The sequence below is a fragment of the Arabidopsis lyrata genome, assembly GCF_000004255.2.
Source record: "Arabidopsis lyrata subsp. lyrata unplaced genomic scaffold ARALYscaffold_7, whole genome shotgun sequence".
NCBI lineage: Eukaryota > Viridiplantae > Streptophyta > Magnoliopsida > Brassicales > Brassicaceae > Arabidopsis > Arabidopsis lyrata.
Window position 1 is genome coordinate 8,101,227 of NW_003302549.1, and position 25,833 is coordinate 8,127,059.

A 25,833-nucleotide genomic window follows, 5' to 3' on the forward strand; every position below is an offset into this window, starting at 1 on the left:
AGCATATGGCATATGCAAATCATTAATAACATTGTTTGGTCCAAATCAAATACTAAATAGAAAAACAAATGCCCATCTAACGACCGACAATTATATATAGAGGGTGTGAAATGAATTAAATACAGAGCCTATCTATTAAGACTCCACATGGACAATTTGCACGTTATGCTCCAAACTTCAATCACAAAGATTAACTAATTCTTTTCCTAAAGAAACCATTAAGAAATTGAACTTAAACTAAAAAACTATCATCATTGATTTTTCATTTCTGACGACTATCACTTTAATAATGCATTGACAGTATTGTCTCCTCGTGGCTTCTTCTTCTGTTTGAATTCTAAAGTTGTGGTTGAGAACTAAACCGGTCAGAAACAGAAGTAAACCACCTTATTGCAGAATTGAAATGATTCAGTTTTGTTATACATTTTATTTCCTTTGATAAAGGCTGAAATAAGTATTGTCACAGTAGAGAGTTAGAGACATTGAAACGTGAAAACCATTAGGAAAGGTTCACTGAACATCTATTTACTTTCAAGAACTACTTTCTCCTGATTGCGAATCGGTAAGCTTAGTGCTGAAATCCCAAACCTTCTTGGCCAATTCTATATCTTTGACAAGTGGTAATGGTTTAGCAATGTTGCTATCTGCGAAGTATTCTCCTGTAACTCCTGCAACTTGAGGATTCAATGCCACATAGCAAGTTGTTGCCGCCCCCTACATAGTCGAATATTCGTCATTATAAACCAGATAACCGGCACCAAATCAATCACTAAAGCTAGACAGTGTATCATTAACCAGAATCAATTCTCTCCTACTAAAACCTGAGAAACCTTGTGACCGGTTTGTAAGTGATTGGTTATCAGTGTGAGGCTTCAAAATTAGAAGCATACCTGTGGAACAGACTTGAGGATATATTTAGCGACTGCACCAACAGCTCCTGCATCAAGCCGGTGACAGAGAAGATCAGAAGAAGTATATGTATGCGTTTGTTTATTTGTGTGTAACCTTATGAAGCATGGAGTGATGATAGTGGAATCAGAGAAAAGACGTTACCAGCCAAATAGGGGTTGAAGTAGCGCCCGAGGTTAGTCATAATGGCTCCTGGATGAACCGAATTTGCTGTTATATTGACTCCATCTTCCTGTTTTATTCATACCAGATTCGAATCAAGATAAAAATGAAAAGCCTAGATTCTTGATTTGATAGATCTCGTTGTTTTTTGTAGTTACCTTCAGTTGCTTTGCAAGCTCGTTGGCGTGCAACACATTGCAGAGTTTAGATTGTCCATAAGCTCGCATACTACTGTAACTGCAATGAAGACCAATCCAAGGAAGAATGTTAGATTTTGATAGAAGAATTACTATGTGGATCACCATTAGTACCTTGACTTGTCATTGATTTTATCAAAGCGGACTCCTTCTGGGTACGAGAACCAATGAGCTTCTGATGATAGGTTAACAATCCTTCCTTCTCGTTTGCTTTCACGCGATGTGTTCTTCATTGTATCTAGCAGAAGTTTGGTCAACAGAAAATGACCTGAAATAAAATTGGATCACAAAATCCATGTCACTGATTAAAAACTAATGATGATGTTAACTAAAGTATATAACTTTAGAACAAAGCCATACTGTTGGTTTACTTATCTTACTCACCTAAATGATTGGTTGCGAATTGCAGCTCGATGTTGTCCTTAGAGAGCATAAAAGGACATGCCATAATCCCGGCATTGTTGCTTACAAAATTGAGACAATTCAATACATTAACCATCAATAAATCGAGACCGCTATATATGAACCACAATATTTTCAATAGCTTACATCAAGAGGTTGAGTGGAAGACCAGCAGATTTGTACTCAGATGCAAATTTCCTGACAGATTCCATTGAGCTAAGATCTAACTCCATGACATCGAGTTTAGCTCCAGGGACTTGCTTGACAATATCTTCCTTAACTTTAGCACCAGAGCCAGTGTTCCTCACCGCCATAACCACATGCACACCACGCAGTGAAAGAACACGCGCTGTCTCCACTCCTATACCACTTGATGCTCCTAAAAAAATATGAACAAAAAGGCAAGAAACTTTAGGAACAAAACTTGTCCACAAAACTCGATGCAGGCTAGACCACTTTGTAAAGTTGTATCAACCAAACCTTTTCAAACCCTGATAGGCTGACACAGAACATGTGCAAACCTCTATTAAAACACCAATAGTTGATAAACTACATACTCAATCTAACCAAATAAGGAAGCATCACTTCACATCCAGGACAAAATTCGGCCAAATCGATGCTAGACTCAAATATGTATGTTCAACTCTGGCCTCTTGCTTAAGCCTATAAGTCACCTAACCCTTTTTGCAGGTCAAATTGTTACTTTCCCTTACATGCAAATGGTCCCAAACATGTTGGTGAGCAAAAGATTGTTTACTTATTGAAAAAAAGACAACTTTAGAACAACAAACAGTGAAAACCTCCATATTTATTAGAGTTGACCAAATCAAAAACAGACCCTGATCATAAAAACCTTAAATTCCAATTGTCTAAACAATAAAAGTCAAAAATCTAGACTACATATGAAATCAATTCAAAGACAGAACCAGATAGGAACCAAAATCTGGAAGTTATAGAAAAGATTAAAAATTTAGACAAAACCCAAGTCCCAAAAGGGGAAAAAAGTATTGATAGAAGAAACACCTGTGATTATGGCAGTGAGGCCAGTCCCATCAACACCATGTGTGACTTCCTCTGCAGTTGAACGAGACGAGAACCCAGATGCTCCTTTCGATCCAAAGAACCACATCTTTCTGTTTTTTTTTTTCTTTTGAGAAGAATTGGAGAAGATGAGAGGAAAGAAGAATTTGACACAAACTATGAGAGTTGTTTGTTCAATATGTGACGTGATTACTTTAGTTGAAAAAAGAAGAAGTTGAGAAAATGACGAAATACAGAGCCTATCTATAACACTCCAATGTCCAATCACAAAGATTAATTAATTATGTTAATCTTCCTAAAGAAACCATTAAGAAAGTGAATTTAAACTAAAATATCATCATTGAGTTATCATTCCTGACTATGAATTACTTTAATAATGATGCATTGACAATATTGTCTCCTCGTGGCTTCTTTTTCTTCTGTTAATTGGTGAAGGTTGAGAACTAAACCACCATTTTGCAGAATTGAAATGGAAATGATTCAGATTTGTTGTACATTTTATTTCCTTTTGATAAAGAATGAAATAAGTATTGTCACAATAGAGACATCGAAACGTGAAAACCATTAAAGTAAAGGTTCACTGAACATCTAGCTATTTTCAAGAACTACTTTCTCTTGATTGCGAATCGGTAAGCTTAGTGCTAAAATCCCAAACCTTCTTGGCCAATTCTGTGTCTTTGACAAGTGGTAATGGTTTAGCAATGTTGCTATCTAAGAAGTATTCTCCTGTAACTCCTGCAACCTGTGGATTCAATGCCACATAGCAAGTTGTTGCCGCCCCCTACAAAGTCGAATACTCACATTATAAACCGAATAACGGAACAAACCCAAATTAAGGCTAGCTCACTTTTTAAGTTGTATCAACTAAGACTAGATTAAGCTAGTTCCTAGCCTTTGCAAACCCTGATAGGCTGATACAGAACATGTGCAAAGTAAACTACATACTCAATCTAACCAAGTATCCAGGGCAAAAATCGGCTCAATCAATACTAGACTTAAATCTGTAAGTGCAACTCTTAGTGTCTTTAACATTAACTCTTATTTAAGCCTATAAGTCACCTAACAGGGTTCTATCACTTGAAGAATTTCCATTGTTCTTGATTCATGCCCTTTTGAATATGATCAAAATATTGAAAAGATTTCTACAAGCAAAACTTTTTGTCCACTTTGTATAGAGTGTGATTATAACACAAATAAAACTTAAACAGAGACCAGTATATATGTATGTAAGTTTCTACTAGTACATGTTGTTTGCAGATTCTTAAGTTATTTTCCCTTACATGCAAATGGTCCCAAACATGTTTTACTTTAAAATTCACCAGACAGAGAGTTTCAATCCAAATTCTTGTGAGCAAAAGATTGTTGTTACTTATTGACAAAAAAAGACAAACTTTCGAACAACAAACAGTGATGACCTCTATATATTTATTAGGGTTGACCAAAGCAAAAACAGACCCTGATCATAAAAACCTCAAATTTTCCAATTGTCTAAACAATAAAAAGTCAAAAATCGTTAGCCTAGAGATGATATCAATTCGAAATTATAGAAAAGTCTACAACTTTAGACAAACCCAAGTCGCAGAAGAGCATGAAAGTTTTGATAAAAAGAAACACCTGTGACTATGGCAGTGAGGCCAGTCCCATCAACACCATGTGTGACTTCCTCTGCAGTGGACCGAGACGAGAATCCAGATGCTCCTTTCGATCCAGAAAACCACATTTTTCTGAGATTAGTTAGGGATTTTCTTCTTGAGTGGTCGAGTGATTTCGCTAAAATACTGATTTTTTAGTAACGTTTTTGTTCATATGTGACAGAAAAATGTGATTACTTTAATTGGAGAAGAAGTTGAGAAAAGAGAATCCTCATATCTCACGTGGTGGAGATTGGAGTCGAAGATTGCATCTCCAAAGTCAAAAGATACCATTTCTAACAACCTTCAATAAAATAGCTCCAACAATAACGTCAGTAATTAGAGAAAGACGTGGTGAATAAGACCTGCGCGAGCATTTATCAGGATTAACAGAGAGCTGAAGAAATTGAACTAGCAAGATGGAAGGGGCCGCGCGAACGCAGGCCCCCGCTGCCACAAATAATGACGCAGGCTCTTCCACATGGGAAGACCTTAGGCTAAGCACCCTTCCGTTATGTGCAATGGAAGTCACTAGCCTAGGCCACTCGTCTTCTTGATCACGAGTTGACCCCGTCCAGGTAAGTACTTTACAAGGCTCGACCATCTTCTTTATTTAAACTACTCCATAGACCTGTCCCATCCTCATGTTTCCGATGTGGGAGAAACACTTATGATTTATCTTCAAGGCAAGGCCTCGTTACCCCTAGTTTTACACCTTGATGGGCCTCCTCAATGATTCATGTCTGGCCCAAAGAGAACCCATTTGACTATGCCCTCATGATGATCGATATATTGTACAGTTGCAGTGTTTATACAAAGCTTTTTTTTTTTTTGTGTGTTTATACAAGTTAAATTATGTTCCATACACATTAAACATTTAGCTCTTGTTTTCAATTTCTTAAGTCAGATTTTGGGATCGTAAGTCACACTATCCCAAAAAAAATTATCATGTAATGACTAAATTTTGTGTTCCGAAAATCCGATATCCTACAGTACTTGGGGCGGAGAGAGTGTAGACTCATAGAGGTCAATTGACCCCGGTGAAATTTTAAAAAATAGTTAAATTTTTATATAAAATAAATTATTGACCCCAATCCAATAAAAATATTGACCCCTATAAAAAAAATTATGCTACAAACCCAATGATTACATTGTACTTATAGATAATATTTAGCCTAATAAAATTTATTGTAAGTAAATATACTACAATTAAACCCATTAATATAAATTAATATAATATTTTAACATTTATTTTGAGCTGACCTAAAAACGTTTTACCTTCTTCTTTTTTCTTCTTTGTGTTTTTATAATCAATCTTCGATCGTGTGATGGTGGAGACAAGAAAACATATTTCACATCTTTTAGTATATCGACTTATGAAGCTATCTTTTATGTATTTTTTAGAAAAAAAAATATTGACCCCGATGAATTGATTTTTTGGCTTCGCCACTGTAAAGTACTCTTACTAGCTCGTTGGAGTATTGTTACAATATCATATCTTAGTTAATCTGACTCTGTTTAACAACAACCAAAAAGGTAGACATTTCATTATCATAAATTTAGGTTCTGTACAAAATTATAAATTATAAATTAGAGGCCAAGAAGCTAAACCGCAAAATTCAGAAAACATTACATAAATATTTTTCACTAATACCGATCTCTCCCATGCCACCATCTCGACCTATACATTCCGCGAAAAAAGGAAAAAAAATGTTAGTATTAGAAAAGAAAATCATCAATCATATATAAACATTTACTAATATAGAAATGAAGACCATTATTTTTCTGTGATTCTAAATAAACAATTAAATCTCACCAGGACTGTTCCCATCCGGGTCGAGATTTGGACATGCCGTAACGTCCGTAAGGAAAGCCGTAATGTTGAGGGCGTTTGGCGTTTTTAAACGCGCAACAGCCAACGCAGTAAACTGCGATGAGGAAAAGAACAACGACGACGTTAACTAGAGATAGTTTGTGCCAATCGCGACGCACGGTCTCTAAAACGCCAGCTCTACACGAGTCACAATCGTAGCAAAGCACTGTCGCAGCGTTGCTCCACCGGTAACAATCAGGGTCTTGTTGTATCACCGTGTCCGTGTTGTAAACGCATGACGTCGGTGGTTTGCAGCATCCCGACTGTTTCCAAATATTGAAAATTTGAATAACTCTGAATTCATATTAACATGTTTAGCACTAGCTAATTTTTTTGTTACTCTAGAATTCAAAAGAGTAGAACATGTAGAGATTAATTATAATCTTTGTATTTGTACTATAATTTAAACTATTTTTTTAAAGAAGATTAAATCTCTAAATGATTCTAGCTAGTTGACTAATTGTACTGATTATGAAAAAATTGGAATGATTATAACGAGTACCTGAAGAGGAGATAAGTCCTTTTGGAGATAATCAAGAGGAGTCCAAAGAGCGAGCTTGGAACAAGTGACAGAGCCCAATAGACAAGTCTTTATAGTAACCCAATTATTAGTATCTATCACTCTTGTCTTAAGCCAAGGGTGATATGCTTCAAGCTTAAACTCTTTATAAACCCTACCATCCACACCCACACCACCACCATGGCTAGTCACTATGAAGCCAAACAAGGTCAAACCCATGAGCGCGACTATGATGAAGACCATGAAGAAGAGGTACACCCACAAGACCCAAGCCACGTCACAACATGCACCGACTAGACCAGCTATTGACAAGATCAAGATAGCTAGGCCTAAGATCAAAAGTGGCTTCTGAAGAAAATGCTCGCATGTTGTCTTGCTCTTACCCATCCATAGAGCTGATCCTAATAACACTATGGAGGAAATTAGTGTTAGGATATTCAAGAACCCTATCACTGTATTGCTCATTCTGTTCATTTTCCTTCTCTCTCTTTTACTTTATTTTTTTGTTACTTGATGATTCTTTGAATCTTTTGTGTGTGTGTGTACTAAAACTTCTTGCTGGCTTGTCTCTCTCTCTATATATATATCTTAATCACATATCCTTCAGCTACTTTATAGTAGTAGCTGAGAGTTTTTATACATTTAAAACTATGTTGTTGATATACATTCACACGTATGAGTGACTGAAATTCAAAAAACAAAATCTAGACAAAACAAAAGAAAAAAGTTTATGGAATTATTCTGTTATCTTTTTATCTAATTTCTTAGTGTGTTTGCTACTTTTTATGTGATAATGTATGCGTCTTCACTTGCTTTAATCTCATGATCACTTTTGAATTTTGATGAGTGGCTTTACCTTTTTTCGCAATTTATATTTAAAAACTATGTATTGTTCGTTTTAAATGATTTCCTCGATTTGGATATTTGAAGCTTTGTATCATATCAATTCAAAATGTTGGTATACAAGTCTTTTTCGTAAATGTGGGCTTTATGTTTTTTGGTTGGAACTTGGCGATTAAGAAAACTCTTTCATTTGGCTCTAATATCGGTAAAAAGAAAGTCCAATGCCATACTTCACAAAGTGGGATGATCATAAGCCAAACTTCTTAACCATTAAGTAACCTTTTCCCGCAACAGTACCTTTATATTACTTTTTGTTTATGGATTAATCTTATGTTGAGTATATACACACCTACAATAATTGAAAGACTTTGATTATTTAAGATAAAACTCCAGCAAAACATTTACAATTAGATCATCATCATCTTGAAGATGTTTAGGATCTACTATTGATTTGTTTTTGTATTGCAAGATATTCGATGCTAATCAACATCCTTTTTCTTGTCACAATCAACCTTTTTTCATGATCCACTAGATCACCAATGTTAATTTCCATTAGTCTCAGGGTTTTTACAAAATAAACAATACTCTGATATTTGTTTGATAAATGTAAACAACCCGAGTAATATATGAACAAAGGGAAATTGCTTATTCTCTTAATTAAGATCAAGCTAGCTCTAGCTGAACTCTTACACTTTCTTGCCTCATCATTCTCTTTACTCTGTTTGTTGCACAGTTTAGCCTACCACAATACATGTTCCTGCATCAAACATGTGCAAGATGTTGTTACTAAATCGGGTTCTTTAATTACGATACTGGAACCCCACCATGTGGAATAGAACCATGCATTTCATGGCCATCATCCATATTGAACTAGTTCACAGACAGAACCAAAACCAAGAACTGAATATCACCCAAGAAAATCTTGAACTGAAACTGTCATTAAGAAGTTGGAAATTCAAACATAAGCATGTCATACAAAGTGGAAAAAGAAAGACTCTTAAAGAAGAAGAAGAAGAAGAAGAAGAAGAAGAAGAAGAAGAAGAAGAAGAAGAAGAAGAAGAAGAGGAAGAATACTTGCGATGAGGGCGTCAGATCAATTCAGTTTGGTTTCGAATCAATCAAGAAATATCAGATGTTGTTCTATCAAATTCTACACATTTTACAATTTTGTCGCTAATGTTTGATATTGGAAACACTTATTGACAATGTTAGCACCGCCACTTAGTCTAGTTCAATTACGTCCCAGTGATATACAAACAAGATTCTGAGCTTACACATGTACACAATGTATTCTTCCATTGACATAATTAATTACACATATACAATACAATGTAACAAGATACAATGCCACTGGTACATAATAAATTACACTTATACAATGTTACAAGACCAAGCCCCAGTGGTAGATATAGAGATCATCACACAAGAGACATAGGAAACCAGAGGAGTGCACATAGAATGAAAGATTGATATATTCTTAGCTTGATGATGATCAGAGAATATGTAGGAAGCTTTATGTCTTGGACTTGAAAGGAATAGCTCTGATGACTATCTGATGGTAGAGAGCAGCAAGCGCAGCACCGATGAATGGACCGACCCAGAAGATCCACTGCAGACACAGAAAACAGAATAAAACAAGAGATAAAAGAGTAGAATTTAGCAAATTTTTAAGTTACTATTTAGATGTTTGATGCAATTCATTCGTATCACACTTAGCACAACCGTTGATGTGATTAAAGAGGGACTTACGTGGTCATCCCAAGCATGACCCTTGTTGTAGATGATGGCAGCTCCGAGACTCCTGGCCGGGTTAATGCCGGTTCCAGTGATTGGGATGGTAGCCAGGTGCACCAAGAAGACAGCAAACCCAATTGGAAGCGGAGCCAAAATCTGCAAAATTTTCGATAACCAAAAAACACATGAGTTCAATGCCAATAACATGAACTCAACCCAATTCAAGGATACTAGTGAATTAGCAACATACAGGGACATGAGAGTCTCTGGCACTTCTCTTAGCATCAGTAGCTGAGAAGACAGTGTAAACCAGAACAAAAGTTCCAACAATCTCTGCACCAAGACCTGACCCCTTTGTGTAACCATGAGCCACCACATTAGCTCCACCGCCATTCGTCTGGTAAAGCCCTGGTTGAAACCCTTTAACCACACCAGCACCACAAATAGCTCCAAGGCACTGCATTACTATGTAGAACAGAGCTCTGGTTAAAGACAGCTTCCTCGCCAAGAACAAACCAAAAGTCACCGCCGGATTAATATGTCCTCCTGCTCATCACCAAACCAATTCGCCAAAGAAATCAGAATCAGATTATGTTCTTCCCACAGAAGAAACAAAATGGGAAATTACTCAAAGTTTCAAACTTTAAGAAGAAAATTACTCAAAAGTTTCAATCTTTGAGTGGGAAATTACTCAAAGTATCAAACTTTCTCCAAGAAGTTACCAAATTCCTAACAACCAATTAGCCCTAATTCCAGATTCCTTCAAGCTAAATTCGAAAACTTTCAGAACAAGAACAGATCCTGAACCTGAGATTCCAGCAGTACAATAAACAAGAGCAAAGATCATGCCGCCAAAAGCCCAAGCGATGCCTTGGATTCCAACAGAGGCACACATATTAGGAGCTCTCTTAACGCCCATGACTGTCAAAACGGTGACGTAGAGGAAAAGGAAAGTGGCTATGAACTCAGCTATGCCTGCTCTGTAAAAAGACCAAGATTTGAGCTCGCCGGGTTCGAAAAACGGCGCCGGAGGTGGTTCCTTATAGTCCTTGCTCTCCGTCTGCGCCGCCGTACCAATCGGCTGCCTCTCCGGGAACTTGTTGGCTCCGACATTCACGTCTTCTTCTTTGCCCTCCATGTTTCTCTCTCACTCTATCACCAACTTGAGCTTTTTTCTCTCTGTAAATTTGGGGACTGATGTGTTTGTTGGTGGTTTTATTGTTTGGTACGTTTAGTCCGTTTAGGCAAAAATAGTTATTAAATTTGAATAATTTTTTCATTTGCTAATTTCAAAAATCTTATATTATTCATGGGGATAAAAAACAAGTAACTATAAATAAATATAGTTAATTAGTAAATAAAATGGTGAATTTAGACTAAAATAACTCACTCTGTCTACCTACATTTTTCATGTAAGACTTTAAATTAGTATAATGTTTCTTAACGGTTAAATTTAGTATTTGAGCATAATAATTGAGGTTAAAAAATGTTTTGAAATAAGAATTATTAGAGGTCGGTAGTTGAAATAGACTGGACAACTAGGCGCGAAAACGATGTATAGAAGAAGATGGACATAAGATTAAGCAACTCCTATATATAATTTGCTAAAACAGAATATACTACAGCTCAATTGATGTGGACAATTCCAACATAATGTTTCTATCAAATTATGTGAAAGATATTATAAAGAGAATATATTTTATACACTTCACATCGAAAATGTTTATCCTTATCTACTGTTTATATATCAATTCATGGTTCATTTGTGTCACTACTGTTTTGGTTTTTATATTGGGCATTTGGGCTTTGACCCATAAACAAGCTTTTCTTTTGCTTATACAATTAATTGGAATACCCTTTATAAAACTAAAAACAAAAAGTTTCTTAAAGTTTATTAAAATAAAATCTCACTTTAGCATCCACATATGGGCAATAGAGATAGAGGGAGAGACATTTGTCAGTTACTGAGTTAGGTTCTTTGTAGGTTATAAATGGTCTCAGATTTATTGTGACACAATAAATATAGTTGCTCTACTTCATTCTGCTTTTGAAAAATATAGATTAAGATCCTTGATTCATCATGAGGTATTCCAATAAACTTATTTTGCTAACTTTATCAACAATGGCTCTCATTTTAGTTGGGGAGAGTCACAAATCAGTTCCTTCGGATGAGGAGGAAGAAGAGATGGAGAAGTTACTCAACTATCTCAATAAACCTGCCCTCAAAAGTTTCCAAGTAAATTTAGCCTTTCTTTTCTTAAATTTTCGATAGTTTTTTTAAAATATTGTTGAATATTGAAGTTTATGATGTCAAGTTACTTTTCATTTCAACAGACTGAACCTGGTTATATATTGGATTGCATCGACATTCAAAAACAGTTAGCTTTTGATCATCCTTTACTCAAGAACCATTCTATTAAGGTTTTACCCTTAAAAACACGAATAAATCTCTTCAAAAATTTCTTATTAATTTTTGAGGGATTGAAATATATATGCAGTTGAAGCCCACAATTATACCTAAATGGACCAAAGATAACAACACTTCTCATAAATCTAGTTCATTGCCATTTCGACAAGATGGCATAAGTTGTCCAGTTGGGACAGTCATTGTAAAAAGGATTATACTTGAAGATCTTATACAAGCTCAACGTTTGAAATCCTTAGGATTCAACTATCCAGGACAAATTTCTTCAAAGGACAAGAAAATTGATTTAACGGGTCATCATGTAAGAAGCATTTCTTATTACACGTAGTTGAATTGAGATCCCCTTGCACAATGGTTATAATGTTTTTTGATTATCTATTCATTTTCTCTTTGGATTTTAGTTTGCCACAATTAGTTACAAAGATTACCACTATGGAGCAAAAGGAAACATTAACGTATGGAACCCAAATGTCTCACCTGATCAGTTTAGTCTTGCGGCTATGACTGTCTCAGGCAACGAAGGGTTTCAAAGCATTTCTGCTGGATGGATTGTGAGTCAAGCTAGACCCCTTTTTTTAACTTATTTTCTAAAATAAAAATCTGGAACCAACATTTCAAAATATCTTTTTAGGTGTATCCAGGGCTATATCACAATAATCAAAGTCGCTTATTCACTTACTGGACTGTAAGTTTTTCATAACTTCTTAAAGTCTTGACTTTGTAATTTACATTTGCTTTCTAAAAAGAACCCGTAAAGTTATTATAAACGTAAACGGTATACACACACACAAAAAAAACATTTCATTTTTGTGTTGTTTATATTTGTATTTTGCAAAATGGCTTGGATCCTCTAGCTCAAGTGACCATGCCACCTTTGTAGATATTTGATTGCAAGAGTTCGATTCAATCTTTTAGCAGAGGAATGAGGAAAACATTATGTGTGCTCGTTAACAAACAACAAAAATGAAAATGTTTTATGTTTTACCTTTAGAAAAGACAAAATGAATCGTTTTTTCTTTCTCACGTAAAGGAAAGTTTGCGTTTAAAAAAAAAAAAAAAACTATGGTTTAGCAAATAATCAAAAACATTTAAATCTTTGATTCAAATAGGCGGATGGAAATAATAAGACTCATTGCTACAATACACTATGTCCTGGGTTTGTACACGTGAGCACCAAGTATGCAATTGGAATGCTTGTCCAACCAGTTTCCATTTATGATGGTCAACAATATCAACTAGAAGTCAGCATATATCAGGTATATATAAATATACACAACACTAGCTTTCTTCAAACTTATATCGAAGAGTTAGAGGGTTATGTTATCAGCTATTGCTTTTGATTTAAGCAGGATCATGTTACAGGAGACTGGTGGTTTGTGCTAAATAACGAGCCAATTGGATATTGGCCAAAATCATTGTTCAAACCTCAAGGTTTAGCTGATGGAGCGAGTGCGGTGTTTTGGGGAGGAGAAGTTTACAGTTCAGTGAAAGAGAAGAGTCCAAGCATGGGAAGTGGACATTTCCCACAAGAGGGTTACAAGAAAGCAGCCTATGTGAATGGTTTTAAAATAATCACTGATATAACAAAAGAAGTTTCGAGTCCGTTAGCTTCAGCTTTAAAGACAGTCGCAGACAGTCCAAACTGTTATAACGTCAAGAAAATATTAGGTGTTGGTGAATATTGGTCAAGAGCTATCTTATTTGGAGGACCTGGAGGATGCACATTTTAGTTAACTTAACTTAAACCGATTAAACATTTTTTTCAGATTTCATTAATTTATTCCTAATTTTTATTTGATTTTAAGTTCAGTTTTTTTTTTTTTTTTTTTTTTTTTTTTTTTTTTTTTGAAGGCTGCCCTTGTTAGGGTTAGCTAGGGTTTTGCTTAATCTCCACTACCAATATATATATATATATATATAGAGAGAGCTATCAACAAATTAGAGCTTGTACGATTTCTCAATAGTTCCATCGCTCGGTTTCCATCACGTCGATTGGTGTCAGAGCCACGCCTATGAAAAATTTGCGCGGCTCTGATACCAGTTGATGCAATGGAAACATCGATATTGCCTGATTCCGTGTTTCTTTTTTTACCTTGTTGTTAACGCTTCAATTCTATGTCTCAAGTCTCGATTGTATTTAAGAAGACGACACGAGTTAACTAAAACATGAGATTTCTAAGGAGGAAGGTAAGTTTCTCCCTTTGTTTCTTGGAGCAGAGTTTCGTTATTGGATCGATCTTACATATATCTTAGACCTACGCTGTAACTTTCTTTTTCACAAAATAGCACTTTTGTGTCTTGTAGATCTGAGAAGTTTTGTTTTTGTGTGTTTATTAGTTTTGGATTAATAGAGACATATACAATCAATTGTGTAAAGAGATTATGGTTTTTTACTTTATACTTTTCTTTACCACTTTTCTGTTTGCTGTCTGCAGAGGGAGACACGTTTATATCTCACTATCTCAGTACTAATATGCAGAGTTAAATCTCAGATCTTTTCCTCAAAATTTTCTGTAACCGTTAATTATTTAAGCCCAAGATAACAATATACATTTCATCTATTTATTCACTCTTTATTAATTTGATTCCATGGAAAAGTATAGGCCACTTGTCTATAAGTTCTTCTCACCATTTTGATTGTAAGTTGTTCATTCATTATAACTTAATTCTTTTGATTCATTGTTTATTTACATAAGAAAGATAAGAGCCTCTGACTGTTGGACAATCATTGTTTACACAATGGATTCCTCCAATAACCACCTTGTGTTAGTGATTCTGTTAACAATTGCTCTTGTTTTAGGGGTGAAAGCAGCTCATCTAAGCCGAGCGATACCATCGGAAGAAGAGAAGAACGAAATGGAGAGGCAACTTAAAGCTATCAACAAACCTCCAATCAAGAGTTTTAAGGTTCGCTTAGCCGTCCTTCTTCAAACATGCTTCCGTTACGCTGAAGAAACATGACATGAGTTTATGAGTAGTAAAATAACTTATAGACAGCATTTTCAATTTTCCTTGTTGAACAGACTGAACAAGGTGAAATATTCGATTGTATCGACATTCACAAGCAACTAGCCTTTGATCATCATCTGCTGAGAAACCACTCTATTCAGGTTTTGAGTTTTATAGAGTTCTTCTCTCTTCCTCTCTCGTTTCTTGTATCAAGGATGAATTATTTATACCTAAAAGAACGCATTGACGTATATGCAGCTAAAGCCAACAAGTGTACCTAAATGGATCACATGCCACAACAATTCACAAAAAATTGGTCCTTTGGAGCTTCAGCTAAAGGGAATAAGTTGTCCACATGGAACAGTAATTGTTAAAAGGACTACAATCCAAGATCTTATATACTCACAACATTTGAAATCCATTGGATTTAATATCCCTAGACATGTCCTTAGAGACGGAAACAACATTGATTTGACTGGACATCATGTACCAATCCTTACTTTCAACATAAAACAGTAAAACACCATTTCTCTGTTTCCATTTTCTTAATTTCTCTGTTCTCTATGGATATATATTTAGTTTGCAACGGCCGACTATGAATATGACAACATTGCTGGAGTCCAAGGAAACATTAACCTCTGGGATCCACAAGTGTCACATGATCAAGTTAGTCTTGCAACCATGGCGATTGCAGGCGGTCCAATAATCGAAGAGCTCTCCAGCATTTCCGTTGGATGGATGGTAAGTCTAGTTTCTACTTCTTTCGTTATTTTTTTTTTTTCTAATCACATGAAGGTAAAGTTTGAGAAGAAAAAGTTTGGAAACATATATACTACAGGTGAATTCATTGTTGTACAAGGATCACATTCACTTATACACCTACTGGACTGTAAGTTTTGAGTAACCCCGTTGCAAGTTTACGCTAATAATATTTTTCTAACTTCACATGATCTTAGTGAGATATGTATGGTAAATTGACTCAAACAGGCAGATGGATATAATAAGACAGGCTGCTACGACATAAGATGTCCTGGATTCGTGCAAGTCAGCAAGAGAATACCACTTGGTGTCCTTCTTCAGCCAGTTTCAATTTATAATGGTACACAAAAAGAAATGGACTTAAGCTTGCATCAGGTAATTACCTCCAGAGTCTCTAGTGATCTAATTAATTTTTTAAGTGATCACTTGGATATTTCGTCTTATAATATCGGGAACAGGATCGTGTCACGGGAGACTGGTGGCTTATATTTGGAGGAGTGAATGTTGGGTATTGGCCACAGTCATTGTTCATAGCCTCAGGCTTAGTTAAAGGAGCAGATCTTGCATCTTGGGGAGGTCAAGTGTACAGTCCAACGACTGAAAAGAGTCCAATTATGGGCAGTGGGCATTTTCCTAAGGAAGGCTTCGGAAAAGCAGCCTTTGTAAACAATATCCATATCCTCAATGGTAAGGGAGAAGCTTTGATTCCACAAATCTACACTATAAAGACACATGAGAGCACTCCAAATTGTTATAAAGCCAAGTATGTTCATGATGATGATGAACCTTGGATAAGAGCTGTTTACTATGGAGGTCCTGGAGGATGCATAGGGAAATAATATTCTATGAACTGAAGAGTTTACAAGATTTTAAAAATTATAGATGAAGCTAATAGGAGAAATTATACAGATTTCTAACATATCCAAGCATTACTTATATGCTTTCATCAATAATCAAAATCAAGTTTCACAATTTCAGAACTTTTAGTATATGTTTATTGAGCATTGGACTGAGTGCAAAAAAATTCACCTAAAAGTACAGAGAGAAAATCGTACATTTCTTGTCTACAAAATCATGTAATTATAAGATCAAGGAACTGCTATATAAGTAGGACATAAAGTATAATTGCTATTGACTAGAAGTTCTAAGCAAATCAATAAATTTCTTCCAAACTGTTTTTCTCTCCTAGTTAATTGTTAAATTTTATATAATACTCTCTCCGTATTTTAATAAGTGTCGTTTTAGAATTTTTATTTTTTTGAATTGGATGTCGTTTTCAAATTTCTATACAAAATTTATTACTTTTTAATGTTTTATGATATCATAAAACATTAAAAAGTAAAAAATTTTGCATAGAAATTTGAAAACGACATATAATTTTTAAAAAAAGAAAATCCTAAAACGACACTTATTAAAATACGGAGGGAGTAGCTTTTACATAGATACGGTAAAAAACATATAAGAGTTTTAAAAAAAGGAAAAAAAAAATATGCAGCAGTAAAAACGTTGCTCTTTCTAGGGTTAGGGTTTCCTCAATCTTCTCTACCACTATATATACAGAGCGTTACACTAATTAGGGTTCTACAGTTCCATCACTAGGTTTCCATCACATCAATTGGTATCAGAGCAACGCATGATGTATAATAACTAAGCGTCGCTCTGATACCAAATGATGCAATGTAAACATGGATATTGCTTCCAGTTTTTTTTCTCCCGATTCTTCGTAGTCATTAGTGCTTCAGCTGCTTCAGTTTCATTCATATACATATGAATCGATCTATAACTTTGGGGGTTTTTTAACCAATATTTTTTACAAGAAGTTAGGCCATAAGTTTTGGATTCAGTCCGAACATTTGTGTGTTCTGAGGGCTGACAATGTTATGGACCTCTAAATTTGATTTGTTCTCCAGAAATATTCAATACATTGCGATTATGCTCAAGGTTGGACTTATATCTTGGATTTGGGCTAAATTTGTTTTAGAAAAAATACCACTTTCGTGTTTTGCATAGAAAAAAGTAAACGAAGACTACAAATTTTTGAGATCTGACAAGTTTTTATTTTCTGACATTAGAAAAAGGTAAATCATGATGACTTTAATTCTTGTTCTTGATAATTTGTCTTTGTTTTATATGTCTAATCCTTTCTTGGAGACACTTTAATTATATAAGACAAGATGATAAGAAGAAGAAAAAGTCATTTATGTATATTAAAGTTGGCTAAAGACTCTTATTAGAAATTTAGAATCCACATAAGGGGGATAGAAAGAGAGGGCCACTTGCCACTCAGTGATGGTATATAGATTGTTTTCTGATATTAATTAATGGCCTCAGACTCAGAGTAATGTGACACCTTTATATATATACTTGTTGTTTCATTAAACTTCTGACAATCATAATAAAGAGAGCCTTTAAATATTTATAGTTATATCAATTGCCATGATTTCTTCTGATAAGCTTCTTCTGCTTACTTTTTCAGCGCTATCTCTCATTCTAGTTGTAGAGAGTCACAGACCAATATTACTAGAAGATAATGAAAACGAGTTGGTGAGGTTACTCAACTATATCAATAAACCTCCAATAAAGAGTTTTCAGGTAAGTTAGCCTTTTGAAAAATCGGATATCATATTCCGTAAATTATGGTTTTCTATGCGGCCAGAATCACATTCTTTAGTTTATTGCTTTTTGCGATATTGTAGACTGAACATGGTGATATATTGGATTGCATTGACATTCAAAAGCAGCTAGCATTTGATCATCCTCAGCTCAAAAACCATTCTATTCAGGTTTATGTCTATATTATAGAAGTTCCCTACTTCGAGTAATTTTTTTAAAAGAGGAGCTTATTTGTAAGTGGCTTGAAATATGATGTGCAGTTGAGGCCTACAACTATACCTAAATGGACCATACATAATAATAATGATTCTCGTTCCGTACCGCTTCGACAAGATGGCATAAGTTGTCCACTTGGGACCGTGATTGTTAAGAGGACCACACCGGACGATCTTATACAAGATCAGCGTTTGAAAACCATGGGGTTAAACTATTCAAGATATGTTTCTTCGAAGAGCAAGAACATTGATCTGACTGGTTTTCATGTATTAATCTCGCTAATACATCCGTCAAGTAGAGAAATTTGAATTTCCATCTACAGTGAGCATTAATCACATCTTTTTTTTCATGTATTCTAGTTTGCTGTTGCTCAGTACAAAAATTCTCATTATGGAGCAAAGGGAAACCTTAATCTTTGGGAACCAGAAGTTTCACCTAATCAATTCAGTCTTGCAAGTATGCTTATCTCTAGAGGCTTAAATGAGCAGTTTCAAGGGATTAGAGCTGGATGGATAGTAAGTCATGATCTTTGTGTTTTCCCTTGCTTTCTCTAACTTGTATCAGCTTACACTAATTTTTATATCAATGGTGAAAAGTTAAATATGTTACCAAACCATCACTCAAAAATATCCTCAGGTGTATCAATGGCTGAACCGGAATCACACTCGCTTATATACCTACTGGACTGTAAGTTCTCCAAATCTCTAAAGAGCTTTAATATAACGTCAGGCCATCGTGATTTTTCTTTCGCATTCTCGTGTTGTGGAACTCCTCATTTATATATGTTATATTATTTGATTCATATAGACGGATGGATTTAAGAAGACAGGTTGCTACAATACATTATGTCCTGGCTTTATACAAGTGAACACTGATATCCCACTTGGCTTACTTCTTCAACCAGTTTCTACTTACAATGGCGAACAATATGAAATAAACATCAACATATATAAGGTAGCATCAAGCCATCAACTACCAAAATTTTAATTGCTACTTTGAGAAGTTCCTAGAAATGAGCCTAATCCACCAACAGTTGAGGCTTCTCGGGTCATTTGAATGTATGAAATTGGTGGTTGGTTGCGTTAACCGGGTCATTTGAAATAACCGTGTCTGTTTAAGCAGGATCATATTACAGGAAATTGGTGGTTGGTTGCGTTCGATAATTATGTTGGATACTGGCCAAATTCATTGTTCACAGATATTGGTTTAAGCCATGGAGCAAGTTATGTATCATGGGGAGGAGAAGTATACAGTCCAGTGAAAGAGAAGAGTCCAAGCATGGGAAGTGGACATTTCCCAGAAGAGGGTTTCAAGAAAGCAGCCTATGTGAGTGGTATTGAAGTAGTCGAAGATACTAAATTGGAAGGTTCGATGGGTCCACCACTTCATTCTCTAACAACATTTTCAAGCACCCCAAATTGTTACAAAGCCATAAAGAAACCAGGTATTGGTGAACTTTGGGATAACGCTATTTTCTTTGGAGGGCCAGGAGGATGTACATTCTAGTTACCATGTTCTTAAGATCGATCTTTGTTTTTTATTTTGTTTTTAAGTTGAAAAAGAAATTAAATAATACAGTTGTTTTGGTGGAAGAATTCAATCAATTATGCTGGAAGATACTGTTAAAGCTACTTATAATCATATCAGTAAATTTCTTATAAACTGTTTTTTTTCTCGTAATTATTTATGGGAAAATATCTCCTAACCTTTACTTTACACTTTACTCAGCATAAGAAGACAAAAATAAAAAAAAGATTTAAAGTTTGCTAAAGACATTTATTAGAATCAAGTAATCAACATTTAAGCTAATAGCAAGAGAGCCACTTGTCAGTCATTCTATATAGGTTATTTATTGATTTTTATGGTCTTTAAGAGTAATCTGACACCATATATATAGTTGTTGTGCTTCAATTTTTTTATTTCATTTATTGTGAAAGCCAGTTAATATATAGTCTTGGTTTCTTGGAGTTTTATTAGTTGCCATGAATTCCTACGAAAAGTCTCTTTGGCTAACCTTTTCAGCAATAGCTCTAATTTTAGTTTCTGAGAGTTACAGAACAAAACAATTGGAAGAGGAGGAAAACGAGTTGGAGAGATTACTCAAAAATATCAATAAACCTGCAATCAAGAGTTTCCGGGTAAGTTAGCCTTTCGAAAAATATGATATAATCATATAAGTTAGTTTTTCTTGTGCGGCCATTATCACATTTTTTTAGAAAACAAATCAAGTTTATTGATTTTTGCAATTCTGTAGACTAAACATGGTGATACATTGGATTGCATCGACATTCACAAGCAACTAGCCTTTGATCATTCTCTACTCATAAACCATTCTATTCAGGTTTTATTCCATATAAGAAGTTCCCTAAAAATTCTTAAAGATGAGCTTACTTTATGAATGGATTGAATTATGATGTGATGTGTATAGTTGAGGCCTACTACTATACCTAAATGGACCATAAGTAATAACAACAATTCTGAGAAAGGTGGTTCCCTCCCGTTTAGACAAGATGGTATAAGTTGTCCACTTGGAACCGTGATTGTTAAGAGGACCACACTAGAAGATCTTATACAAGCTCGGAGTTTGAAATCCATGGGGTTCAAATCTTCAAGATATGTTTCTTCAAACGGAAAAAACATTGATCTATCTGGTTATCATGTATGAACCACGCTAAAACATCCTCCACGTAGAAAAATTTCTCATATACAATGAGCATTAATCACTTCTTTCTTCTTATTTATTTTCTTTGCATTATAGTTTGCTGTGGCTCAATACAAAAAATTTCATTATGGAGCAAAGGGAAACCTTAATATCTGGGAACCGGAAGTTTCACCTAATCAATTCAGTCTTGCAAGTATCACTATTGCTGCAGGATCAAATGAACAGTTTCAAGGCATTAGAGCTGGATGGATAGTAAGTCATAATCTTGTGTACTTTTCCCTCACTTTCTCTGAATTGCACTCATCGATGGTGAAAATATAGAAAATATAACAAAAACACACATTCCAAATATCCCTCAGGTGTACCAATGGCTAAACAAGAATCACAGCCGCTTATACACATATTGGACTGTATGTTCTTAAAACCTCTATAAGAGATCTACAATAATATATTTGACCTTTTTCTTTGGTATTTTCATGTTGTGTCTCGCCATCATTTATATATGTCCCTTTGATTCGAAACAGGCAGATGGATTTGAGAAGACAGGTTGTTACAATACATTATGTCCTGGCTTTGTACAAGTGAGCACCGATATCCCACTTGGCTACCTTCTTCAACCAGTTTCCATTTACGGTGGCAAACAATATGAAGTAGGCATCAACATGTATAAGGTAGCATCAACATCCACAAATTTGCTTATATTGAGAAGTTCCATGAAATGAGCCAATTGTTAATGAGAATGTGCATAGTGTTTCTCTAGTCCTTTGAATGCATAAGTAACCGTGTCTGTTTAAGCAGGATCATATTACAGGAAATTGGTGGTTGGTGGCGTTCAATGATAATTATGTTGGATATTGGCCAAAATCATTGTTCACAGCTGTTGGTTTAGGCCATGGAGGAAGTTTGGCATCATGGGGAGGAGAAGTATACAGTCCAGTGAAAGAGAAGAGCCCAAGAATGGGAAGTGGACATTTCCCAGAGAAAAGAAGTTACACGAAAGTAGCCTATATGAATGATTTTGTAGTATATAATGATCTTGGATCTGTAGGTATGACTCCACCACTTGATACTCTAAAGACATTCTCAAGCACTCCGAATTGTTACAAAGTAAAAAAGGACCAACCACTGTTTGGTAAAGTTTGGGATGACGCTATCTTTTATGGAGGACCAGGAGGATGCACATTTTAGTTATCATGTTCTTAAGACCTCTCAGCGTTAATTAAGTATCCTCTGCTTTTTCACTTTTTAAGTTGAAAAATAAAACTTTGATCTTGTTGTAATTTGTAAGAATAATTAATAGAAATACAAGAATGTTTGGTGGACGAATTGGATCAATCATAGTTTATAGTTTGTTTTTTAACAAAAAGATGTTTGCTTCAATAAGCTTTAGCTGAGGTATTAATATGCAAAATATGCTCAGAAATTGTTTCTTCTACATTTGTGTAACCGTTACATAAGCCCAAGATTATGTGAATATCATTAATGCAATTATGCAATGCAAAACTAAAATAAAAGACACTTGAATGTAAATAACACTTGACTGTAATAGATTCTAGTTTCTAAACCGCTAAAAACATTGCTAAATTATTTGTAAATAACAATATGAAATGGTCAAATAAAAATATAATCATCTGAATTTCAAATGGTAAATAACTAATCGTTTACTGTTAATGCAAAATTATTCTAATTTGTGTTTTTTTTGCTCCAGCTTACTGTTTTTACATTTTTGTTTATTTGTGAATCTTGAACTGTACTTATGTTTTTCTCAATCAGATGGAAACTTATTTTTTTTTTTGGTCAAACAAATAGATACTTTATTTACTCTTCAATAATGGTCATAGAATGATATTACCCTCTATTTTAATGAAATATAATAAATGCTTCGAAGGTGCATTAATTAATTGAGAATAAATTCTTATTTTCTACATTATAAATCAATCCTTTTGTGCCGTCAAAAAAAAAAAAAAAAAATCAATCCTTTTGATTCATTTTTTGTTTGCAGAAGAAAGAGTAAAGATAAGAGCCTCTTTTAGAGAATCAATATGGCTTCCTTCGACCACTATGTGCTACTGATTCTGTTAACAATCACTCTTATTTTATCCGCTGAAGCAACTAAAGAACGCAGAGCAATACAAACAAAGGCAGAGATGAAAGAAATGGAGAGACAACTCAAAGCTATCAACAAGCCTGCAATCAAGAGTTTCAAGGTTGGCTTAACCTTCCTTTCTTCTTACATGCTTACTTTTTTTTTTTTCTTTTTTTTTTATATCTAGAAGTTCAAGCCCGAAGGTTCTACGTCTCCCAGAGACAGGATCCACACCAGATTAAAATCATCTTCTTTGGAGATAAGATCCTTTCCAACGGGCGTCGAACCCTGCACCTCCACCTTAGAGATTTTCCACTAGGACAACACTACGTTGGTCATGCTTACTGTTTCATATCTAATTATTTTTTTGATTTTTCCCTATCAACAGACTGAACATGGTGATATATTCGATTGTATCAAAATTCACAAACAACTAGCATTTGATCATCCTCTACTAAAAAATCACTCTGTTCAGGTTTTGTTTTATACAAAATTCTCTCTGTCTCCTTTCTTTTCAATCAAAGATGAATATCTCCTTAGAGAATGATGGAATTTTTGAACACATTGATGTATATACAGCTAAAGCCAACAACTGTACCTGAATGGATCACTGGAAACAACATTTCAGGGACATTTGATCTTCTGCAAGAAGGTATAAGCTGTCCAGATGGAACAGTAATTGTAAAAAGGACAACAATGCAAGATCTTATGCATGCAAAACGTTTGAAATCCATGGGATTCAACGGCCCGAGATCTTTTCTCAAAGAGAGAAATAACACTAATTCAAATGGAAAATTCTACGTAAGAACCCTCTATAAGTTGAGAGTACCAACCAGCATTTTTTTTCTACTTTCATTTGTTGAGTTTCTTTGTTCTTTATGGATATTAGTTTGCAAAAGCTGACTTTGGACCGGATAGTTTTTCTGGAGTAAAAGGAAACATTAACATATGGAAACCAAAAATCTTGCTAGATCAAGTTAGTTTTGCATTCATAAGCGTTGGTGGAGGGCCTAAAGAAAAATTCGCCAGCATTTCAGCTGGGTGGATGGTAAGTCAGTTTATGTTTCCTTAGCAAAAGTGATCATGTTCGCTAATACGCCTTATCCACTGTAATTAGTTGCGTGAATATATATTTGACAAAAGTTTGACAATATGTATATACAACAGGTGAATCCATCGCTCTACTACGGTGATTATGTTCGCTTATACGCCTCATGGACTGTAAGTTTTGAGTTATACCAGTAAGAGCTTGCACTAATAGTTTATCAACTTCTCAGGGTCTTATAAGTGTTATATGTAAATGTTGGTTTATTGTGCTAACAGATACACGGAAGCCAGACCGGCTGCTACGACATGTCATGTCCTGGATTTGTGCAAGTTAGCAAGACTACACCAATTAGTGCCATTCTTCAACCAATTTCGATCTATGATGGTCCACAGTATGAATTGCGTTTGAGCTTGTATCAGGTAAATTCTACTCATATTTGATCACTTCTCTTAAAAGTCATTTGGATTCATCTTTCAAATTTGGAACAGGATCGGGTCAAGGGAGATTGGTGGTTTGCATTTAAGGATGAGAACATCGGATACTGGCCAGCATCATTGTTGAAGTCCTGGAGGGAATCTAACAACGCAAATTATGCATCTTGGGGAGGTCAAGTGTACAGCCCAGTGACAGAGAAGGCTCTTGTTATGGGAAGTGGTCATTGGCCTATTGGGGGATTAAAAAAAGCAGCCTATGTGAGCGGCATCAAAATCATCGATAGGTCGGGGACAGTTTTCGATCCAGAAGTTGGTTCAGTGAAGGTACATGAGAGCAGACCAAACTGTTACAAAGCCATATATGTTCATGAAGATGATGAGCCTTGGTTAAGAGCTGTTTACTTTGGAGGTCCTGGAGGATGCATAGGGAGATAATATTCTATGGACTGAAGAGTTTACAAGATTTTAAGAATTATAGATGAAGCTAATAGGAGAAATTCAACAGATTTGAAATATATCTAAGCATTACTTGCGTTCTAATGAATAATCATAAGTTCACAATTCAGCACAAAATATCGAATGGTTATAGCATAGATTAAGTGCAAACTCACCTTAAAGTACATGGAAAAAAAAAACATCTCTTTCTTAACTGCAAAATAATGTAATTATATGATTAAGGAACTGCTATATCATTAGGACAAATAGTTGGTATTAAGTAAAAACTTTAAGTACATGAATAACTGGTTAGATATATTTCAAGTTAATAACACGATTAAGGAACTGCAAATTTTGTCTGAAGCTATCTTCTACGGAGGACCAGGATAAGGTACATTCGAGTTAACATGTTCTTAAGATCTCTCCGCATTAAGTATCTTCATGCATGAGGGGGAACAGATCTGAGGGTTAGTTTGAAAGATTGATATCGGAAGTAGAAAATGGTCTATATTATAAGTAAATTTATGGGCATGTGACGGACATAATAAAGAATTGAAAGAAAGACAACAATTGAACATTTTATCGCCATGAATCGCTACGAAAGACAAGTTCAATCACGTGGAAGAGACTCCACCGGGTCGTTAAGAAACAATGAAAATTTAGATTGGTTAATAAAATGGCAGGATGACAAAGAGTTGAGGCAATAGACACCCAAAAAGCATGATGTAACATTAATGCATCCAACATATATATCCAGCCAAGCGCATGGGGTTAATTTCGGCAAAAATGTGGACTATATATATATATTGTTTTGACTTTGAAATAGATTTCTAAAAATCAAACTTGGCTCTGGTCAAATGTCTCTCAGCCAATTCTCTCTAATTTGTTTGGTCA

General features: G+C 35.0%; 8 protein-coding genes across 9 annotated transcripts; 5 read left to right on the forward strand and 3 right to left on the reverse strand.

Annotated features, from left to right (window-relative positions):
• Positions 1–370: 370 nt before the first annotated feature.
• On the reverse strand, positions 371–4,499 carry LOC9305851 (short-chain dehydrogenase TIC 32, chloroplastic). 2 transcript variants are annotated; one of them, XM_021017958.1, is made up of 8 exons: positions 4,326–4,499; positions 1,818–2,049; positions 1,653–1,732; positions 1,383–1,536; positions 1,230–1,308; positions 1,054–1,141; positions 891–937; positions 371–714 (listed from the first exon to the last, which is right to left on the reverse strand). In XM_021017958.1, exons 1-8 carry the CDS (start codon positions 4,429–4,431, stop codon positions 532–534), a joined length of 969 nt encoding a protein of 322 aa, XP_020873617.1. In that variant the 5' UTR covers positions 4,432–4,499; the 3' UTR covers positions 371–531. The 2 variants fall into 2 exon arrangements, with proteins under 2 accessions (XP_020873617.1, XP_020873616.1); XM_021017957.1 differs by lacking the exon at positions 4,326–4,499 and adding an exon at positions 2,694–2,931.
• A 1,360-nt stretch (positions 4,500–5,859) lies between these two features.
• LOC9305852 (tetraspanin-5) lies at positions 5,860–7,352 on the reverse strand. The gene is made up of 3 exons (XM_002869735.2): positions 6,718–7,352; positions 6,159–6,478; positions 5,860–6,023 (listed from the first exon to the last, which is right to left on the reverse strand). The coding sequence occupies exons 1-3, from the start codon at positions 7,207–7,209 to the stop codon at positions 5,990–5,992; spliced, it is 846 nt and encodes a 281-aa protein (XP_002869781.1). The 5' UTR covers positions 7,210–7,352; the 3' UTR covers positions 5,860–5,989.
• A 1,453-nt stretch (positions 7,353–8,805) lies between these two features.
• Positions 8,806–10,514, reverse strand: LOC9303782 (probable aquaporin PIP1-5). Its single transcript, XM_021017999.1, has 4 exons — positions 10,120–10,514; positions 9,563–9,858; positions 9,328–9,468; positions 8,806–9,187 (listed from the first exon to the last, which is right to left on the reverse strand). Exons 1-4 carry the CDS (start codon positions 10,448–10,450, stop codon positions 9,092–9,094), a joined length of 864 nt encoding a protein of 287 aa, XP_020873658.1. The 5' UTR covers positions 10,451–10,514; the 3' UTR covers positions 8,806–9,091.
• A 172-nt stretch (positions 10,515–10,686) lies between these two features.
• LOC9305854 lies at positions 10,687–13,513 on the forward strand. The gene is made up of 7 exons (XM_002867664.2): positions 10,687–11,548; positions 11,647–11,733; positions 11,811–12,038; positions 12,139–12,288; positions 12,369–12,422; positions 12,847–12,993; positions 13,087–13,513. The coding sequence occupies exons 1-7, from the start codon at positions 11,393–11,395 to the stop codon at positions 13,465–13,467; spliced, it is 1,203 nt and encodes a 400-aa protein (XP_002867710.1). The 5' UTR covers positions 10,687–11,392; the 3' UTR covers positions 13,468–13,513.
• Positions 13,514–14,220: 707 nt separating this feature from the next.
• Positions 14,221–16,620, forward strand: LOC9303783. Its single transcript, XM_021017865.1, has 7 exons — positions 14,221–14,644; positions 14,761–14,847; positions 14,945–15,172; positions 15,266–15,427; positions 15,525–15,575; positions 15,674–15,820; positions 15,904–16,620. The coding sequence occupies exons 1-7, from the start codon at positions 14,477–14,479 to the stop codon at positions 16,282–16,284; spliced, it is 1,224 nt and encodes a 407-aa protein (XP_020873524.1). The 5' UTR covers positions 14,221–14,476; the 3' UTR covers positions 16,285–16,620.
• Positions 16,621–17,704: 1,084 nt separating this feature from the next.
• On the forward strand, positions 17,705–19,907 carry LOC110226371. Its single transcript, XM_021017874.1, has 7 exons — positions 17,705–18,037; positions 18,142–18,228; positions 18,319–18,540; positions 18,634–18,789; positions 18,911–18,961; positions 19,082–19,228; positions 19,397–19,907. Exons 1-7 carry the CDS (start codon positions 17,882–17,884, stop codon positions 19,778–19,780), a joined length of 1,203 nt encoding a protein of 400 aa, XP_020873533.1. The 5' UTR covers positions 17,705–17,881; the 3' UTR covers positions 19,781–19,907.
• A 17-nt stretch (positions 19,908–19,924) lies between these two features.
• Positions 19,925–22,271, forward strand: LOC110226370. Its single transcript, XM_021017868.1, has 7 exons — positions 19,925–20,412; positions 20,529–20,615; positions 20,703–20,933; positions 21,033–21,188; positions 21,296–21,346; positions 21,461–21,607; positions 21,735–22,271. Exons 1-7 carry the CDS (start codon positions 20,257–20,259, stop codon positions 22,122–22,124), a joined length of 1,218 nt encoding a protein of 405 aa, XP_020873527.1. The 5' UTR covers positions 19,925–20,256; the 3' UTR covers positions 22,125–22,271.
• A 683-nt stretch (positions 22,272–22,954) lies between these two features.
• LOC9303784 lies at positions 22,955–25,823 on the forward strand. The gene is made up of 7 exons (XM_021018192.1): positions 22,955–23,143; positions 23,411–23,497; positions 23,602–23,823; positions 23,912–24,070; positions 24,190–24,243; positions 24,346–24,489; positions 24,559–25,823. The coding sequence occupies exons 1-7, from the start codon at positions 22,979–22,981 to the stop codon at positions 24,937–24,939; spliced, it is 1,212 nt and encodes a 403-aa protein (XP_020873851.1). The 5' UTR covers positions 22,955–22,978; the 3' UTR covers positions 24,940–25,823.
• Positions 25,824–25,833: the final 10 nt, after the last annotated feature.

Bases quoted from the DNA above. Each gene is read 5' to 3' on its own strand.
- LOC9305851 (XM_021017958.1), bottom strand. From the start codon at position 4,431: ATGTGGTTTTCTGGATCGAAAGGAGCATCTGGATTCTCGTCTCGGTCC. The intron at 1,733-1,817 runs GTAAGCTATTGA...CAATTTTGTAAG, and splicing joins CTTCCACTCAACCTCTTGAT to CAACAATGCCGGGATTATGG. The intron at 1,537-1,652 runs GTGAGTAAGATA...ATTTTATTTCAG, and splicing joins ATTCGCAACCAATCATTTAG to GTCATTTTCTGTTGACCAAA.
- LOC9305852 (XM_002869735.2), bottom strand. From the start codon at position 7,209: ATGAACAGAATGAGCAATACAGTGATAGGGTTCTTGAATATCCTAACA. The intron at 6,479-6,717 runs GTACTCGTTATA...ATTTGGAAACAG, and splicing joins AGGACTTATCTCCTCTTCAG to TCGGGATGCTGCAAACCACC. The intron at 6,024-6,158 runs GTGAGATTTAAT...CGGAATGTATAG, and splicing joins CCCGGATGGGAACAGTCCTG to GTCGAGATGGTGGCATGGGA.
- LOC110226370 (XM_021017868.1), top strand. From the start codon at position 20,257: ATGAATTCCTACGAAAAGTCTCTTTGGCTAACCTTTTCAGCAATAGCT. The intron at 20,616-20,702 runs GTTTTATTCCAT...TGATGTGTATAG, and splicing joins TCATAAACCATTCTATTCAG to TTGAGGCCTACTACTATACC. The intron at 21,189-21,295 runs GTAAGTCATAAT...AATATCCCTCAG, and splicing joins GCATTAGAGCTGGATGGATA to GTGTACCAATGGCTAAACAA.
- LOC9303784 (XM_021018192.1), top strand. From the start codon at position 22,979: ATGGCTTCCTTCGACCACTATGTGCTACTGATTCTGTTAACAATCACT. The intron at 23,498-23,601 runs GTTTTGTTTTAT...ATGTATATACAG, and splicing joins TAAAAAATCACTCTGTTCAG to CTAAAGCCAACAACTGTACC. The intron at 23,824-23,911 runs GTAAGAACCCTC...TATGGATATTAG, and splicing joins ATTCAAATGGAAAATTCTAC to TTTGCAAAAGCTGACTTTGG.
- LOC9303783 (XM_021017865.1), top strand. From the start codon at position 14,477: ATGGATTCCTCCAATAACCACCTTGTGTTAGTGATTCTGTTAACAATT. The intron at 15,576-15,673 runs GTAAGTTTTGAG...TGACTCAAACAG, and splicing joins ACTTATACACCTACTGGACT to GCAGATGGATATAATAAGAC. The intron at 15,821-15,903 runs GTAATTACCTCC...TATCGGGAACAG, and splicing joins TGGACTTAAGCTTGCATCAG to GATCGTGTCACGGGAGACTG.
- LOC9303782 (XM_021017999.1), bottom strand. From the start codon at position 10,450: ATGGAGGGCAAAGAAGAAGACGTGAATGTCGGAGCCAACAAGTTCCCG. The intron at 9,859-10,119 runs GTTCAGGATCTG...GGTGATGAGCAG, and splicing joins TTGTACTGCTGGAATCTCAG to GAGGACATATTAATCCGGCG. The intron at 9,188-9,327 runs GTAAGTCCCTCT...CTGTGTCTGCAG, and splicing joins GTCATGCTTGGGATGACCAC to TGGATCTTCTGGGTCGGTCC.
- LOC110226371 (XM_021017874.1), top strand. From the start codon at position 17,882: ATGATTTCTTCTGATAAGCTTCTTCTGCTTACTTTTTCAGCGCTATCT. The intron at 18,790-18,910 runs GTAAGTCATGAT...AAATATCCTCAG, and splicing joins GGATTAGAGCTGGATGGATA to GTGTATCAATGGCTGAACCG. The intron at 19,229-19,396 runs GTAGCATCAAGC...CTGTTTAAGCAG, and splicing joins TAAACATCAACATATATAAG to GATCATATTACAGGAAATTG.
- LOC9305854 (XM_002867664.2), top strand. From the start codon at position 11,393: ATGAGGTATTCCAATAAACTTATTTTGCTAACTTTATCAACAATGGCT. The intron at 11,549-11,646 runs GTAAATTTAGCC...TCATTTCAACAG, and splicing joins CTGCCCTCAAAAGTTTCCAA to ACTGAACCTGGTTATATATT. The intron at 12,994-13,086 runs GTATATATAAAT...TGATTTAAGCAG, and splicing joins TAGAAGTCAGCATATATCAG to GATCATGTTACAGGAGACTG.